The sequence below is a fragment of the Salmo trutta genome, chromosome 8, assembly GCF_901001165.1.
Source record: "Salmo trutta chromosome 8, fSalTru1.1, whole genome shotgun sequence".
Taxonomy (NCBI): domain Eukaryota; kingdom Metazoa; phylum Chordata; class Actinopteri; order Salmoniformes; family Salmonidae; genus Salmo; species Salmo trutta.
Window position 1 is genome coordinate 15,926,931 of NC_042964.1, and position 16,213 is coordinate 15,943,143.

At 41.3% G+C, this 16,213-nt stretch overlaps 1 protein-coding gene across 2 annotated transcripts in view; it reads left to right on the plus strand.

Moving 5' to 3' along the window:
* The window catches only part of LOC115198266 (ATP-binding cassette sub-family A member 1), a 291,299-nt gene that overhangs the window by 85,326 nt on the left and 189,760 nt on the right, over positions 1–16,213 (plus strand). For both annotated transcript variants that reach the window (XM_029760119.1, XM_029760120.1), the window contains 4 exons: positions 2,491–2,713; positions 4,207–4,428; positions 12,497–12,698; positions 13,379–13,495. In XM_029760119.1, coding sequence (XP_029615979.1) covers positions 2,491–2,713; positions 4,207–4,428; positions 12,497–12,698; positions 13,379–13,495 — 764 coding nt within the window. The remainder of the gene's footprint in view (positions 1–2,490; positions 2,714–4,206; positions 4,429–12,496; positions 12,699–13,378; positions 13,496–16,213) is intronic.

A 16,213-nucleotide genomic window follows, 5' to 3' on the forward strand; every position in this document is an offset into this window, starting at 1 on the left:
CAACTGGGCATGATGTGTATTCAAATCATAGAGCCCTATTCTAAATGTCATGGCCATTTGCAGCACGTTAGTATAACAGGGAATTAGAAGGCAATTATTTGACTGCTGTGTCTGGATTAGGTGTGACTGCCATAAGATTTGTCATCCACACCTGAGTCCCCCTGTTATTTTCCACTTGCCATTTCACTCCAGGCGGATGTCAAAACACTAATGTCCGTCCTATCTAGACTGATTAATTGGAGTTTATTAATATTGTTGGCCAAAACACTGTGGCCCTTTTCTGCTTCCCACTCAAGGCAACAGTAGAGTATAGGGGGCATGTTGATCACCACTAAAGTCATACAGTAAATCACGATTGGTGTATCCCTAATGGAAATACTGTATGACTTTAGTGGTGACCAACATGCCCCCTATACTCTACATTTAATATGTCCTCATAATGTCCCCTCCCCATTTCACTGAGTCATTTAAGCATCTGTGAACAAAATTCATATTTTCTTTGAGTTTGCCTCTCTGTGGTTACTAAAGATCCCATGGCACTTATCGTAAGAGTAGGGGTGTTAACCCTGGTGTCCTGGCTAAATTCCAAATCTGGCTCATACCATCATTTGAACATCTTGGACATGTTCTGTTATAATCTCCACCCGGCACAGCCAGAAGAGGATTTGCCACCCCTCATAGCCTGGTTCCTCTAGGTTTCTTCCAAGGTTCCGGCCTTTCTAGGGAGTTTTCCTAGCCACTGTGCTTCTACACCTGCATTGCTTGCTGTTTGGGGTTTTAGGCTGGGTTTTTGTACAGCACTTTATGACACCAGCTGATGTAAGAAGGGCTTTATAAATCAATCTGATTGATTGATTGATTGGGGATAATAAGGTGGCCATGATCAATCATTGCAATTGTCTCATTCACCCCCACTCCTCTCCCCTGTAACTATTCCCAAGGTCGTTGATATTGTCGTGACTGTCATTAATGTGATGACTGTTATTTATCGAATGATTACCTACTATGTTTAATTGTTACTAGATTAAACTAATAATGTAACAATTAACTCATTAGGAATTTGGGGCACCATGGGAAAAGTTGTTTAACGAGTTACCATCTCCCGAATTAAACTCAAGAATATATATAGTAATAATGGTCACTTATTAACCTGTTGGGGCTAGGGGACAGTATTTGCACGGCCGGATAAAAAACGTACCCGATTTAAACTGGTTACTACTCTTGCCCAGAAACGAGAATATCCATAGAATTAGTAGATTTGGATAGAAAACACTCCAAAGTTTCTAAAACTGTTTGAATGGTGTTTGTGAGTATAACAGAACTCATATGGCAGGCCAAAACCTGAGAAGATTCCATACAGGAAGTGCCCTGTCTGACAATTTGTTCTCCTTCTGTGGCATCTCTATCAAAAATGCAGCATCTGTGCTGTAATGTGACATTTTCTAAGGCTTCCATTGGCTCTCAGAAGGCGCCAGAAAGTGGAATGACGTCTCTCCTGTCTCTGGGCGAAAAACAGCAGGAGATTTTGTGAGTGGTCAGGCTGAGAACAGTGACACTGGAGATGCGCGTTCATGTGAATTCTCAATTTTTTTCTTTCAGCCTTTGAATGAATACAACGTCGCCCGGTTGGAATATTATCGCTATTTTATGAGAAAAATCGCATAAAAATGGATTTTAAACAGCGTTTGACATGCTTCGAAGTACGGTAATGGAATATTTAGAAATTTTCTGTCACGAAATGCGCTCGCGCATCACCCTTCGGATACTGACCTGAACGCACGAACAAAATGGAGCTATTTGAATATAACTATGGATTATTTGGAACCAAAACAACATTTGTTGTTGAAGTAGAAGTCCTGGGAGTGCATTCTGACGAAGAACAGCAAAGGTAATCCAATTTTTCTTATAGTAAATCTGAGTTAGGTGAGGGCCAAACTTGGTGGGTGTCAAATTAGCTAGCCGTGATGGCCGGGCTATGTACTCAGAATATTGCAAAATGTGCTTTCACCGAAAAGCTATTTTAAAATCTGACACCGCGATTGCATAAAGGAGTTCTGTATCTATAATTCTTAAAATAATTGTTATGTATTTTGTGAACATTAATCGTAAGTAATTTAGTAAATTCACTGGAAGTTTGCGGTGGGTATGCTAGTTCTGGACATCACATTCTAATGTAAAAAGTTACTTTGCAGAAAATGAATGAGATCAAAAAGTTGAAAATCAATATCTCAGGCCACTTGAATTCTATCCCCACCATGCAGGAACACACGCATGATATGCCAAATCAAGTAAATTTGCTGTAAATATAATCGTATCTATCAAGTCTGTTGCTAGAAATCAAGTTACCACTGTAGGTACATCATACACTCATTGGGATTTTGCCACAACCATAGCTCAGTAGAAAATGTCAATCAGCATCCGGATGTGACTGGGCCGTATACCCTCTGCCCCCTCCTTCTTCCTCTCCCATCTGACCCCTCCCCCTATTAGGTTCCTCCGCTCGCTGGCACGCTCTCTGCCCCTATACATGACCCTGGCCTGGATCTACTCGGTGGCAATGATCGTGAAGGGCATTGTTATGGAGAAGGAGGCACGTCTGAAAGAGACAGTGAGGATGATGGGGCTGAGGAGCTCCACCTACTGGCTGAGCTGGGCCGTGTCCAGCATGCTGCCGCTGGCTGTCAGTGCGCTTCTCCTCACCCTCATCCTAAAGGTGATTCACCACTAATTCTAGACCTTTCACCAGTTCTTGGAGGGCTGTGGGCATCAACTGTGGGCTTAGGCTGTCAATGACTGGACAAGAGGAAAGTGATACTTGTATTGTAATAAGCCTGTAATAAACTATAATTATAAGTAATACCAAACAGCAGACCTGGGCCTAGTCTTGTAACATTTTAGATACATTTGGATGAGGCTGTTAGCTTGCATACCACTGCTTGTAACAAAAAAAGTGGTGTAGCATTACTCCTAATGACAGTATTCAGTGGGTTTGGGTTTGTTCAATCAAAATGGTAGCGAGGAGGAGAGTTTAATCAAAGACTTGAGTTGCCCTGGAGCACAAACCTCCAAGACCGGGAAAGGATTTCCTTGTAATGCTGATAAGCAGAGTTACGCCACTATAGGGGTTATATTACAACTAACCATAGACTAACAAATAAAGGCTCATTCCTACAGAAAAACAACAAAATGGCAGCTCCACCAATTGGATTGCTGTTGAGATGGGGCAGGGGTGTAAGCACTTGCAAATCCATAGACAGATCTATGGATGCAAGGACTGACCGTCCTCTACGTCAACATGATGGTAAATCATATTTTGAAACTGTGTTAGAAGTACAATAAGTGATACATTTTTAGGAGTAGTCTTGACAAGACGCTATCGACACCTGGTGAGTAACTCTTCCTACAGCTTGTCAAATCATTAACAATGAGTCATTTTAATCAAAAGCTTTATTTCTGTGCCGCTTTGTGCTGTCTTCACAAATAATAAGTTAATCACCACAATCAGTCGCAATCAATCTGCTTTTGTCTGTGAAGCTTGTTCATTGTAAGATAGCCTTCTCTTGCCTGAGCTGCTAGACACAAGAAATGGTTATGCCTCGAACATCCATCGGCAATCAATACTCCCAAAGTGCTAACTCGGGTAGTTTAGCGGCTACCACTGGAATACCTAAAGAAATACATCCTTCCTTTCTTCCTTCCTTCCTTGAAGTAATCAAATATGTAAAATGTTTGTATTAGTGAAAGTAAAACCATGATAATGTAGGATTATTTTATAGGATATATTATTGTTTTCTAAATCATGGTTGTGTAGTTCTAAAATATGGTGAATCAGTTGTTTGGAATTGTAATGGTAATTGATTATCTACCTAACAACTACTTTGCTTTATGCTGATTGGGTCAGATGTTTGTTAATTGTTGGAACAGGAAGTAGTTTAGTTTACGCATGGCTGTAACTATGGTAAGTTTGTTATTAAACCTGCAAAATAGTAATCTGTTTATATCCAGTGTTTGTCCGTAGTTATCCATCCACTATGTAAAGAACCCTCAAACTACAATAGCCTTGCTTTCATCTATCACTCATCACTTACAGATCTGTGATTAACTCATGAAAACGAGGAAGGAAGATGCATTTCGAACAAGGTCACAGTGTTGTATCTTCCCCCTCCTTTCCCCTTTTATTATCACTTTCATCCCGTCCCTTTGCAGTATGGGAAGGTGCTGCAGTACAGCGACCCCTCTGTGATCTTCGTTTTCATGCTGGTCTTCTGCATGGCCACCATCATGGAGTGTTTCTTCATCAGCGTCTTCTTCTCAAAGGCCAACCTGGCGGCGGCGTGCGGTGGTCTCATCTACTTCGTACTCTACCTTCCGCACCTCCTCTGCTATGCCTGGAGGGACGTCTTGGGGTTCCAGGTCAAAATCTCTGTGGTGAGTGGACCTATGGAACTACTGTTACTTCCACCACAAATCCATAATGGACAGCAGAGACCCAGTGGGTGTTTATTAGGGTTTGGAACTGTATTGAAGACTAGGTAAGTGATTTTGTAATGGTGTTGAAGAGAGAGGAAGGTTGTACTTTGACCAAGAGAGTTGTGGGGTTCTACCTGCAAACATACAGTAAACACCAGGCACATGGTAGACATGGTGTGCAGGCTTTTGTTCTCACCAAGCTTTAATAGCACACATGATGCAATAAACAAACTGATGATTTGATTAATTATGTTGTGTTAAAACAAAAGCTTGCACACCCTGTGGGTCTCCAGAACCAATGTTACTAAAACACAAACACACAAGCACGCACAGACACAGTACAGATGCTGGGATAATATTCAACCACTGTGCGATCCCCATGATCTAAACTATAGATCCTTGCCCTGACACGCAAGTATCATTTGGATTGTAAGCAGGGGCATAGAGCACCACAGTATGTGTCAAATAGTGGCTTGCAAAAGTATTCACCCCACTTGGCATTTTTTCTATTTTGTTGGCTTGCAACCTGGAATTAAAATAGATTTTTGGGGGGTTTGTTTCATATGATTTACACAACATGCCTACCACTTTGAAGATGCAAAATATTTTCTATTGTGAAACAAACAAGAAATAAGACAAAAAAACTGAACTTGAGCATGCATAACTATTCACCCCCCAAAGTCAATACTTTGTAGAGTCACCTTTTGCATCAATTATAGCTGCAAGTCTCTTGGGGTATGTCTCTATAAGCTTGGCACAGCTAGCCACTGGGATTTTTGCCATTTCCTCAAGGCAAAACTGCTCCAGCTCCTTCAAGTTGGATGGGTTCCTGCTGGTGTACAGCAATCTTTAAGTCATACCACAGATTCTCAATTGGATTGAGGTCTGGGCTTTGACTAGGCCATTCAAAGACATTTAAATGTTTCCCCTTAAACCACTCGAGTGTTGCTTTAGCAGTATGCTTAGGGTCATTGTTCTGCTGGTAGGCGAACCTCCTTCCCTGTCTGAAACAGGTTTCCCTCCAGACTTTTCCAGTATTTAGCGACATCCATCATTCCTTAAATTCTGACAAGTTTCCCAGTCCCTGCCGACAAAAAACATCCCCACAAATCAAATCAAATGTATTTATATAGCCCTTTTTACATCAGCTGATATATCAAAGTGCTGTACAGAAACCCAGCCTAAAACCCCAAACAGCAAGCAATGCAGGTGTAGAAGCACGGTGGCTAGGAAAAACTCCCTAGAAAGGCCAAAACCTAGGAAGAAACCTAGAGAGGAACCAGGCTATGAGAGGTGGCCAGTCCTCTTCTGGCTGTGCCGGGTGGCTGTCACCACCATGCTTCACTGTGGGGAAGATGTTCTCGGGGTGATGAGGTTTTGGGTTTGCGCCAGACATAGCGTTTTTCTTGATGGCCAAAAAGCTCAATTTTAGTCTCATCTGACCAGAGAACCTTCTTCCATATGTTTGGGGAGTCTCCCACATTTTGGCGAACACCAAACGTGTTTGCTTATTTTTTTCTTTAAGCAATGGCTTTTTCTGGCCACTCTTCCATAAAGCCCAGCTCTGTGGAGTGTACGGCTTAAAGTGGTCCTATGGACAGATACTCCAATCTCCGCTGTGGAACTTTGCAGCTCCTTCAGGGTTATCTTTGGTCTCTTTGTTGCCTCTGTTTAATGCCCTCCTTGCCTGGTCCGTAAGTTTTGGTGGGTGGCCCTCTCTTGGCAGGTTTGTTGTGGTGCCATATTCTTTCAATTTTTTAAGACTCGATTTAATGGTGCTCCGTGGGATGTTCAAAGTTTCTGATATTTTTTTATAACCCAACCCTGATCTGTAGTTCTCCACAACTTTGTCCCTGACCTGTTTGGAGCGCTCCTTGGTCTTCATGGTATCGCTTGCTTGGAGGTGCTCCTTGCTTAGTGGTGTTGCAGACTCTGGGGCCTTTCAGAACAGGTGTATATATACTGAGATCATGTGACACTTAGATTGCACACAGGTGGACTTTATGTAACTACTTATGTGACTTCTGAAGGTAACTGGTTCCACCAGATGTTATTTAGGGCCTTCATAGCAAAGGGGGTGGATACATATGCACGCACCACTTTCCTGTTTTTTATTTCACTTCACCAATTTGGACTATTTTGTGTATGTCCATTACATAAAATCCAAATAAAAAATCTATTTAAATTACAGGTTGTAATTCAACAAAATAGGAAAAACGCCAAGGGGGATAAATACTTTTATAAAGCACTGTAATACCCATAAAACCTAGCGGGCAAACAGGGAAATGGTTGCAATCGATTTTAAATTTTCCTATAGGGGATTTGAGAAACACTTAAAATAAGGGCTGTGTTTGGTGTATGCGTACCATGGCATGACGTTTTGATAACCGTGTAAATCTCTCTAGGACAAGGTGACTTTTAGCAATATATTCACCTGTATTTACCCCGCCAAAATGAAATGCTAATTATGCCATGGTGATCTTGATGAGATTGCTGATTTGAGGCAAAGGTAAGAATCTCTGGATTAACTATCTAATATTAGCTAAATGTAGTAATTAATAAATTGGCAAGATTTCTTTAAATAGACAATTCTGTGAACTGTCTTCTGCAAGATATTTAAATTGACACAATACCTGTTAGCAAAGGTGTCAGCTAGAGATGACGTGCAGAAGCTTGCAGGGATTTGTAGTCTTACATGATGTTGTAACAGCCGTTGAAAGGATGGGAACAAGGTGCAGTGGAGAATGTATTCATTTAGACTTTTAATAGAAAGAATGAACACTTTACAAAATAAACCAAAAACGACTAGCAACAGTTCTGTCAGGTTATCAAGAACTAAACAGGAAAATAACTACCCACCAACCCCAACGGAAAAACAGGCTACCTAAGTATGGCTCCCAATCAGCGACAACAATGTACAGCTGTCCCTGATTGAGAGCCATACCAGGTCAAAACAAAGAAATACAAAAACATAGAAAAAAGGACATGGAATGCCCACCCAAATCACACCCTGACCAAACCTAAATAGAGACATAAAAAGGCTCTCTCAGGTCAGGACGTGACAGATGTCTACTTTGATGCCAATAAGCCTTTTTGAATCTGAGCGTAGAGCTAAATATATTGATAAAAGTCACTTTTTACGACAGAGATTTACATGGTTATCAAAACGTCACACCAGGGTAAGCTTACACGAAACACAGCCCTTATTTTAAGTGTTTATAAAATCCCCTATTGGAAAATGAATGGTGGAAAAATTATTAGAACCATTTCCCTGTTTGACCGCTAGGTTTTATGGGTATCATGACACCTCCACTGTGGGGCTCTAATGACATTCCTAATGACATTCCTATGTGCCTTGTAACCATTCTTCTCTCAACCTTTTAACTCTGCCAATGCATCACCAGATCTATATTGTTAACTTCAATAACCCCCTGTTGTTATTGTATTTGCCATTTGATCCAATTATTTATTGATCTCTCCCAACTTTCCCCATTAAGTTTGCGTGTTTTGGGGTGTACCCCATTGCCCTTAGCCCTTACTGTATACAAGATCCTTTTGCGATACTTCTGTCTGTTTTCTGTGATCTGAAAGTCTGAGATTTCCTCTGACAATAATAATAATAATAATAATAACATTGAGTCGTGTTGTTTCATTTCCTATATGGTGCAGTTATTGAGCTTTTAAGGTTTAGTTCAAACGGTGATATTCTTTTCCTTTTCTGACTGCTTTCTGCCAGAAGTAGGGGAGACCGGGGTTGGTTGTTACACGTTTTACTCTTGTGTGTTATTTCTCAGCACCAGTATATCTCACAAGACTCCTTTCAACATTAATAGAAAGACCAAGGTCTTGGGTTGAAATAAGGGCCCTTTTTTATCATCATATCTCCTACCACTCTGTGCACCAGTGACAAGCAGCCCCATCGCAGGGTTGGTTGTGTCACACAGAATGGGGTTGGTTGTCACAATGTTTGCTAGCAGCTTATTCCTTTTGTAACAGGAAATTAAGCAATATAGTACACAGACTTAGAAATGGCGTTTCTTTGATCGAACAATGTTTAAAATTCTGCATTTTATGCGTGTGTTTGCACATTCATATGTACATGTGTGGGACAGACAAAAAGTGTGTGAGAGAAGGAGGCAACAAACCCACATAGCACAGATACCACTGCCCATAGGATGTATACAGTACATGATACTGTTTAGACTTTGGACAGACGTCTCCACACTACATATTCCCAACACATTTTGATTTGTCGGCTAAAGGAGTTTGTGTTTACTGGGAAGGGAGGTCTCTATAGCAACAACAGCACAAACGAGCGTGGGATTTATTGTATTCTGGCTCTGATCAATGTGGTTATAATGGAGTTGATAGTGACAACCAACCCCACATTCCATGTGATAACCATCCCCAACCAACACCCAATGCTAATTGCCCCACGATTTTACTTACAACATGGCTTCACTTAGCAAATCAGAAATAGGTTTGGAATGCAGCTCCCCATTTCCTCTATTCAACAAACCACATTTTTCAAATAAAGAAAACACATTCCCCTCACCTCAATGTTTTGCATTGCTGACATTAATTGACCAGGTGGATGAGTAATTTTCAAAGAATTCACACATTTTAATTTTAAAATTATTACACAGCACCCTCTAGATTGGGTGAGTGATAAGCACAGGTGGGACCAAGTCACTATTATTTGAGTCACAAGCAAGTCTCATGTCACAAAGGTCCAAGTCCCAAGTAGAATGGGTTGAGTCCAGTGGTGTAAGCAGGAATCCGTTTATGGCATGGCCAGCAGAAAATGTATACCTACACATAATAAACTAGAGGTCTATAATTAATTGACTATGAGACTGGAACATAATGTGCTGATATAATAGTAATAATCACAATAGGCTTGGCAACCTCTCACTGATAGTAGGCTAGCCTAGGCGACCAGGAGATAGTAGGCTAGGTTGGATAGGCTCAGTGACCAGGAGATAGTAGGCTATGCTAGGCTAGGCAGCCACAAATGTAACCATTTAACACTAGAAGAGCATCATATTGACGCAAAATGAATGTACTTTTTTGAATAACATTGCCATTTTTAAAGTTATAAAGTTAGTCTAAAGAAATATCCTACTCTGGCACCTGACAATGTTCTGTGTTTATCTTTTCACGCCGGTATACTCTATTTCCTTCAGACCCATTCAAACAAGTAATGCCAACTCAATGACACATTGATCATCTCTCTGAAAAGTGTTTTCAGTTTTTTTAAATTATGTTCACTTTCAAGTTTGAATGTTTTGTGCACAATTACAGTGAAATGCCTTTCTTGCAAGCTCCAACCCAACAATGCAGTAATCAATATAAATGCACAGTAGCACTAAAAATAACATAAGGTAGAACAAAAACAAGAAAGTAAGAAGCTATAAACAGGGTCAGTTCCAGTGCCGTATTTACAATGTGCAGGCATACTGGAGTGATGAAGGTAGGTATGTATAGAGGTAATGTGACTAGGCATCAGGATATATAATAAACAAAGTAGCAGCAGCGTAAATTATGATTGTATGCGTGTGTGTGTGTGTGTATGTGTGTGTAGAGTGACTATAAATGTGTGTGCATGTTATGTGTGTGTTGGGGTGTCAGTGTGTGTGAGTGTGTAGTCCTGTGAGTGTGCATAGAAAACGTGGAACAATGTAATACAAAGGTCAGCTCAGATAGTTCATGTAGCCATTCTGTTGTCTATTTAGCTGTCTTATGGCTTGGGGATTGAAGCTGTTCAGGAGCCTGTTGGTGTCAGACTTGATGCACCAATACTGATAGCCGTGCGGAAGCATAAAGAACAGTCTACGGCTTGGGTGGCTGGAGTCTAACGATTTTCTGACCCTTCCTTTCACACCGCCTGATATAGAGCTCCTGGATGGTAGGCCCCAATGATGTACTGGGCTGTCCGCACCACCCTCTGTAGCGCCACGCGATCGAGTGTGGTGCTGTTGCCATACCAAGCAGTGATGCTGCCAGTCAAGATGCTCTCAATGTTGCAGCTGTATTTGAGGGCCCATGGCAAACCTTTTCAACTTCCTGTGTTTTTGTGTGGAAAAGTTGCCAATAATCCTTGTGGCATCTTCCTTTGTTCTTCCTAGGTGTGTGTCATATCTTGTGTATGTAGAGAGGAGGAAAAAACACGACTTTTAATGTATTCCGTGCTTTTTTGTCAAAGTACCTTCGTGCAGTTTTGCCCTTGGCATTGAGATTTCATTCCTCCACTCCCCCTGTTGAGACGGATGGGCTACTCCTCTCATTTGCATGAACAATGTTCCTCTGACCGTGTTGACTTCCAGTCCATCCCTGTAGTTTATTTATTAGAGGGATGTTTTTTTTCACCCAACACAGAATAAAGTACACCGTTTCCAAGCACACACACACTCACAGAGAGAAACACACACAACTCCCACTATTGTCTTTGATATCATATTCATACAATGCATTTTAATAATGGCAAGTAATTTGCATTCATATTAATGACTGTTGTGATTTGAGGATTTTGCATATGCAGAGATATTAGCTGTGTGTGTGATATCACAATGTGTTTCATAGCGCATGGGCTGTTTGTTTGATTCTGGGGCTTTTGCCCTTCTCAAAGTCAGATTAGCTGCACCGTCACTCTGTCAGCCTGTCACTGAAAGGTCAGGGAGGGGTCATTTGCTCCCCTGCGTCACCCTTTGTACCATGATTGGCTGCCGATTGTTTGGCAGTCGAACGTGTCCGAGCTCGGACTCAGGGGGACAGTTGAATGGGTGCCAGTGGCTTTGCATGTAGAGACTGCGGACAACGTTCAGGTCAGACCTCGGGTGTCGCAGTAGGGTCATAACTTCCCCTATTGTCACTCATTCAGAATGTCATTCAATTACAGACATTGGCAGTTGGCGGGTTTCAATGCGACAGAAGAGGGCCAACATTTACAATGTTTTTTTTGGTGCTGTTGTACATCATGTGTTGGTCTACAAGGCTTTATTAAGTGTTTGTGGCATCTGCCCGGGCTTAAACACTTGGGGTAAATGAAGCATGCCCAAACAGCTGGCAGGCAATATGGCAGAAGAGAGTGATCGGCTCTACCAGAGGATGTGTCATGGGCAAAGCACCATTTGTCATTTCCCTAGCAATATCCTACTGTATCAAAGATATGTTTTTGAAGCATTTTAAAATAGGGTGGAATGTTTCCAATTAGAATACAGATACTGTTGCAAAATGTTTTTCCTACAATTAGCCCTATTGAACACGACCATGGTTTCCCATAGCTAGAGTAGGCACTGATCCTAGTCAAAGGCTCAACTGAAAAATCACACGATACACTGAGGGTACAAAACATTAAGAACACCTTCCTAATATTGAGTTTCACCCCCCTTTGCCCTCAGAACAGCCTCAATTCTTTGGGGCATGGATTCTACAAGTTGTTGGAAGCGTTCCACATGGATGCTGGTCCATGTTGACGTCAATGCTTCCAAAATGACTATTGTGTCAAGTTGGCTGGATGTCCTTTGGGTGGCGGACCATTCTTGATGCACACAGGAAACTGTTGAGTGTGAAAAACCCAGCAGCGTTGCAGTTCTTCACACTCAAACCGGTGTGCTTGGCACCTACTACCATACCCCGTTCAAAGGCACTTAAATATTTTGTCTTGCCATTCACCCTCTGAATGGCACACATATACAATCCATGTCTCAAGGCTTAAACATCCTTCTTTAACCTGTCTCCTCCCCTTCATCTACACTGATTTGAAGTGGATTTAACAAGTGACCTCAATAAGGGATGTTAGCTTTCACCTGGAGTCACCTGGTCAGTCTAAAAGAGCATGTGTTCCTAATGTTGTGTATAATTCAATGACAGTGCTGCATATCTGGTACAAGTCCTTTTCTTTGCCTTGAGGTTCCTGACATGCTCTGTCTCACAAATGTTGAAGGTGATAATGATGATCTGACATGAAGCCCGACATCCACTCTTGGATAATAACCAATCAGATCTAAACTGCATCCATTTCCAGAGTTTGCTGTCGTGTGTGGCCTTCGGGTATGGCTGTGAGAACTTTGCCAAGTACGAGGAGCAGGGCATCGGTATCCAGTGGAGTAACATTGCCCAAAATCCTGAGGGAGATCGGTACAGTTTCATCGTGTCCATCATCATGATGCTCATCGACGCCCTCATCTACTGGCTGCTCACGTGGTACATCGAGAACGTCTTCCCAGGTAACTCATTCATGAGAAAGCAATCAATAATGCACACTCCGGAGTAAAGTTTCCCCTAGGTACAGATCTAGGATCGGCTTCCCCTCCCCCAATCTTAACCATCAGTGGGGAAAAACTGACCCTGTATCCGCGTCTCCCAGGATTCACGTCACCCTATAACGTAATGCTTACAGTACAGTGTCCATATTATGACTCTCCAACTCCAAGTGACTGACACAACTTCCATTAAGTTGTGACTGTCCTAATATGGACACCATGCTCTGCGAGTGCTGTTCATAATGACATCAGTTATTGGATAAAGTGCAGTCGATAAGTAGCGTATGTCCCACTGACATGAACATAATGTACATAAATGGAACACATTCCACCCGTGTGATGTTATAGTACTCTGACGTTGGGGGTTAAACTGTTTTATAGACCAAATGTACGTTATATTGTAATTACGGAATCCAGAGTACACAGAATTGATACACTCTTCGTGTATGTGTTGTTGTTGGTCAATAACCAGAAAAAAAATTGAATATCCCAGCAGACTGCCGTAATATATTCATCTCATCTTCTCTAATTAAAATAAGAGGGGGATTTGTGCCAGTCTAGCTGGATGGAAACATGCACTGCAAAGTGTCATCCCTCAAGCTGTTATTAAAATGTGAATGATGTTCCTCCACGCTTGATAACAGGCCAATATGGAATAGCCAAGCCGTGGTCCTTCCCTTTCACGGCCTCCTATTGGTGTGGGACGTCTGCGGTGCCCAACGCTGACCCTAGTCAGTTCAAGGATCCCATGGAATATAATGGTATAGTAGCCAGTGGTATTCACACAAACACCTGTGCACAAACACACTCACACTCAGGCATTACGCAACAGTTATTTATTTGTCTGGTTTAACACCTGGATTTGGTCTTATGCAGCAACATTTGAAATTGTGTTTTTTACATTGGATAAAAGTAGAGACTCAACTATAAAATGGTATATCATACACTGCATTTTTGAGGAACAATGGGAAAGTAATTCTGCTTTGAAAGTTGATAAACTTGAAAACTCACTTTTGAGAAAATGGCCTTTGAATGTTTTGTTATCTAGTTAAGAGCTCTTCTTTGTTTACACCCATTTATCATCGTTCACACCCTCTTAAGCTTTAGCCCCACCCATCTTGTTTCACTCTCGGAGCGTTCAGAGTGCACACTTGACGCTCTGGCTGATGATTGTTTACCTCTGGATAAGATGAAAACAGCCTAACCAGCTCTGCTGACAACAATTTTATTAAACTTTTTTTGCCGACGTTTACTGACACCGGACATATTCAACAGGTGTTGTACACTTTAGCTTAAGACATGTAGCTAGCTAGGTTAACAATTAACCTAGTTACATTTACATTTTACATTTAGTTAGGTAAACAAAGTGTGAGATCACACACGTCACATAATGTTAGCTAACGAGCCAGCCAGCTAACGTTAGCTAGCTAGCTAACAGTACACTTTAACTTAAGACATGCACCTAGCTAAGTAAACAATGAACCTAGCTAGATAAACAAAATGAAAGATCACACACGTCACGTAACGTTAGCTAATGAGCCAGACAGCTAACATTAGCTAGTTAAACAACAATGAACATAGTGCCAAATCATGTCATTACTACCCTGCATGAATCTGCTGGGAGCTAACCAACCAGGTTCAATGTTAGCTAGCTAGCTAACATTAGGCTCTAACTAGCAAAGTAAATGGTTCTGGGATACGAATAATGTCATACGCGTAACATTAGCTAGGGAGCCAGCCAGCTAACGTTAGCTAGTTAGCTAACATTAAACTTTAGCTTGAAATGAAACCACTTTCTGTCAAAATTAGAAATGTGTAATATCTGAAAATGTAGCTAGCTAGACTATCTTACCCATATACATCCTCATGATGGACGCGTCTCCCTGTCACGGATGCCATTTCACGGTTTCCCTTAGTTTGAAGATGTAATCCGGAGACTGGTGTTTTCTCCACCTCTTTAGCTATCATACTCTAATTCCACTGATTTCAAAACTCGATCCTCCAGAAAGTGGAGAGCAACACTTATGCAGCTCCACTACACAATATATATTTTTTTAAAGGCACGTTCAACAGGATTACCAACACAGACTGATCAGCTCAAATAGACAGAAGCCTTCTATATGGCAGACCAATCCGAACTCCTCTCTCGGCATGTCTAGCCCACTCAAAAAACATTAAAATGGATCTGCTGTTAAGTTGTGACTTGCGACATACGCCTAGTTTCCTGAAACGGGTCACAAATATGCTAATAACGCAATAACAACTTGTTGGCAGAAGTTAGCTACAGTAGTTAACTATCAGCTAACATCTGTAGCTAGCCAGCAAGCTGAGCAAGCAAAGCTTAAGGGATTGCAAACAGGTTAGCATAACTCTAGCCAAACAAAAAATAATTTACCAAAATGTTATCTAGCTGGCTAGCATTTATGAGGCCAGGAAACATGTTCCTCACACACTAGGAACCTATTTCCTCCAATGTTATAATGAAAAAGTACCTAACGCTGCCAAAACACAAGTATGTATTCTGGAGACTTGTGGGCGGAGTGCTGATGATATCGGGTCGTCGCCCACTGTATGAGCTTTCGGTAGCCTGATTGTGTACATACAGGAGAAATCCTGAGGTGGCGCCAGATCTGAACACATTCATCTAGACTGCCTTTTCAATGCGATCTTTGTATTTTGAAAGCAGAAGTCGCATGTAAGTGTCAAGTGTAGACACAGTCACTGTGTATATTTTCTCTCTTATTTTTGCCTATATCTGTGACCAAAGTGAGTTTCACACCGGTTGTGGGAACAACAGAAAGGGGTCGCCTCTAGCCAAGAGGAAATGTGACACATGGTGTAACTAAAACCGATTCTGTTGTTTGGAGAGGGGAGAGCAGCGAGTTGTAAACCTGTCACACAGCATCCGTAAAATGTATTTCATACAACTGAGCTTTTGTTGTAATAGCAGACACCTTTTTTATCCCATAAAGGGAATATAATTATTCAGCTGTGGGTAGATTTTGTGTAGAACATAGATTTTTGCTGTGAGTAGATTTTGTGTGGAATATACTTTGAGGTACCTTTTCTGAGGGCATGAATCAAACATGGTTAAAGTGTCTGCTAAATGGCATAGCGTCGCTGTCTGATGAAAACCTTGTTACTCCATTTTGCAACAAAAATAAATAATTTACTGATAGTAGTAACTCCCCTCAATTTGCTCTGAACATTTCATGACTCTAGGACCAAGAAAATGTATTCAAATTAGTTTTTAAAGTTTAATAATCGTGTGTTCGTTAATGGGAAAATTGCTTGAAAAGTTAATATTTTGGAGATTAGGTTTTCAGCGACAACATACACTATATATACAAAAATATATGGACACCCCTTCAAATTAGTGGATTCGACTATTTCAGCCACACCCGTTGCTGACACGTGTCATGCAATCTCCATAGAAAAACTTTGGCAGTAGAATGTCCTTACTGAAGAGCTCAGTGACT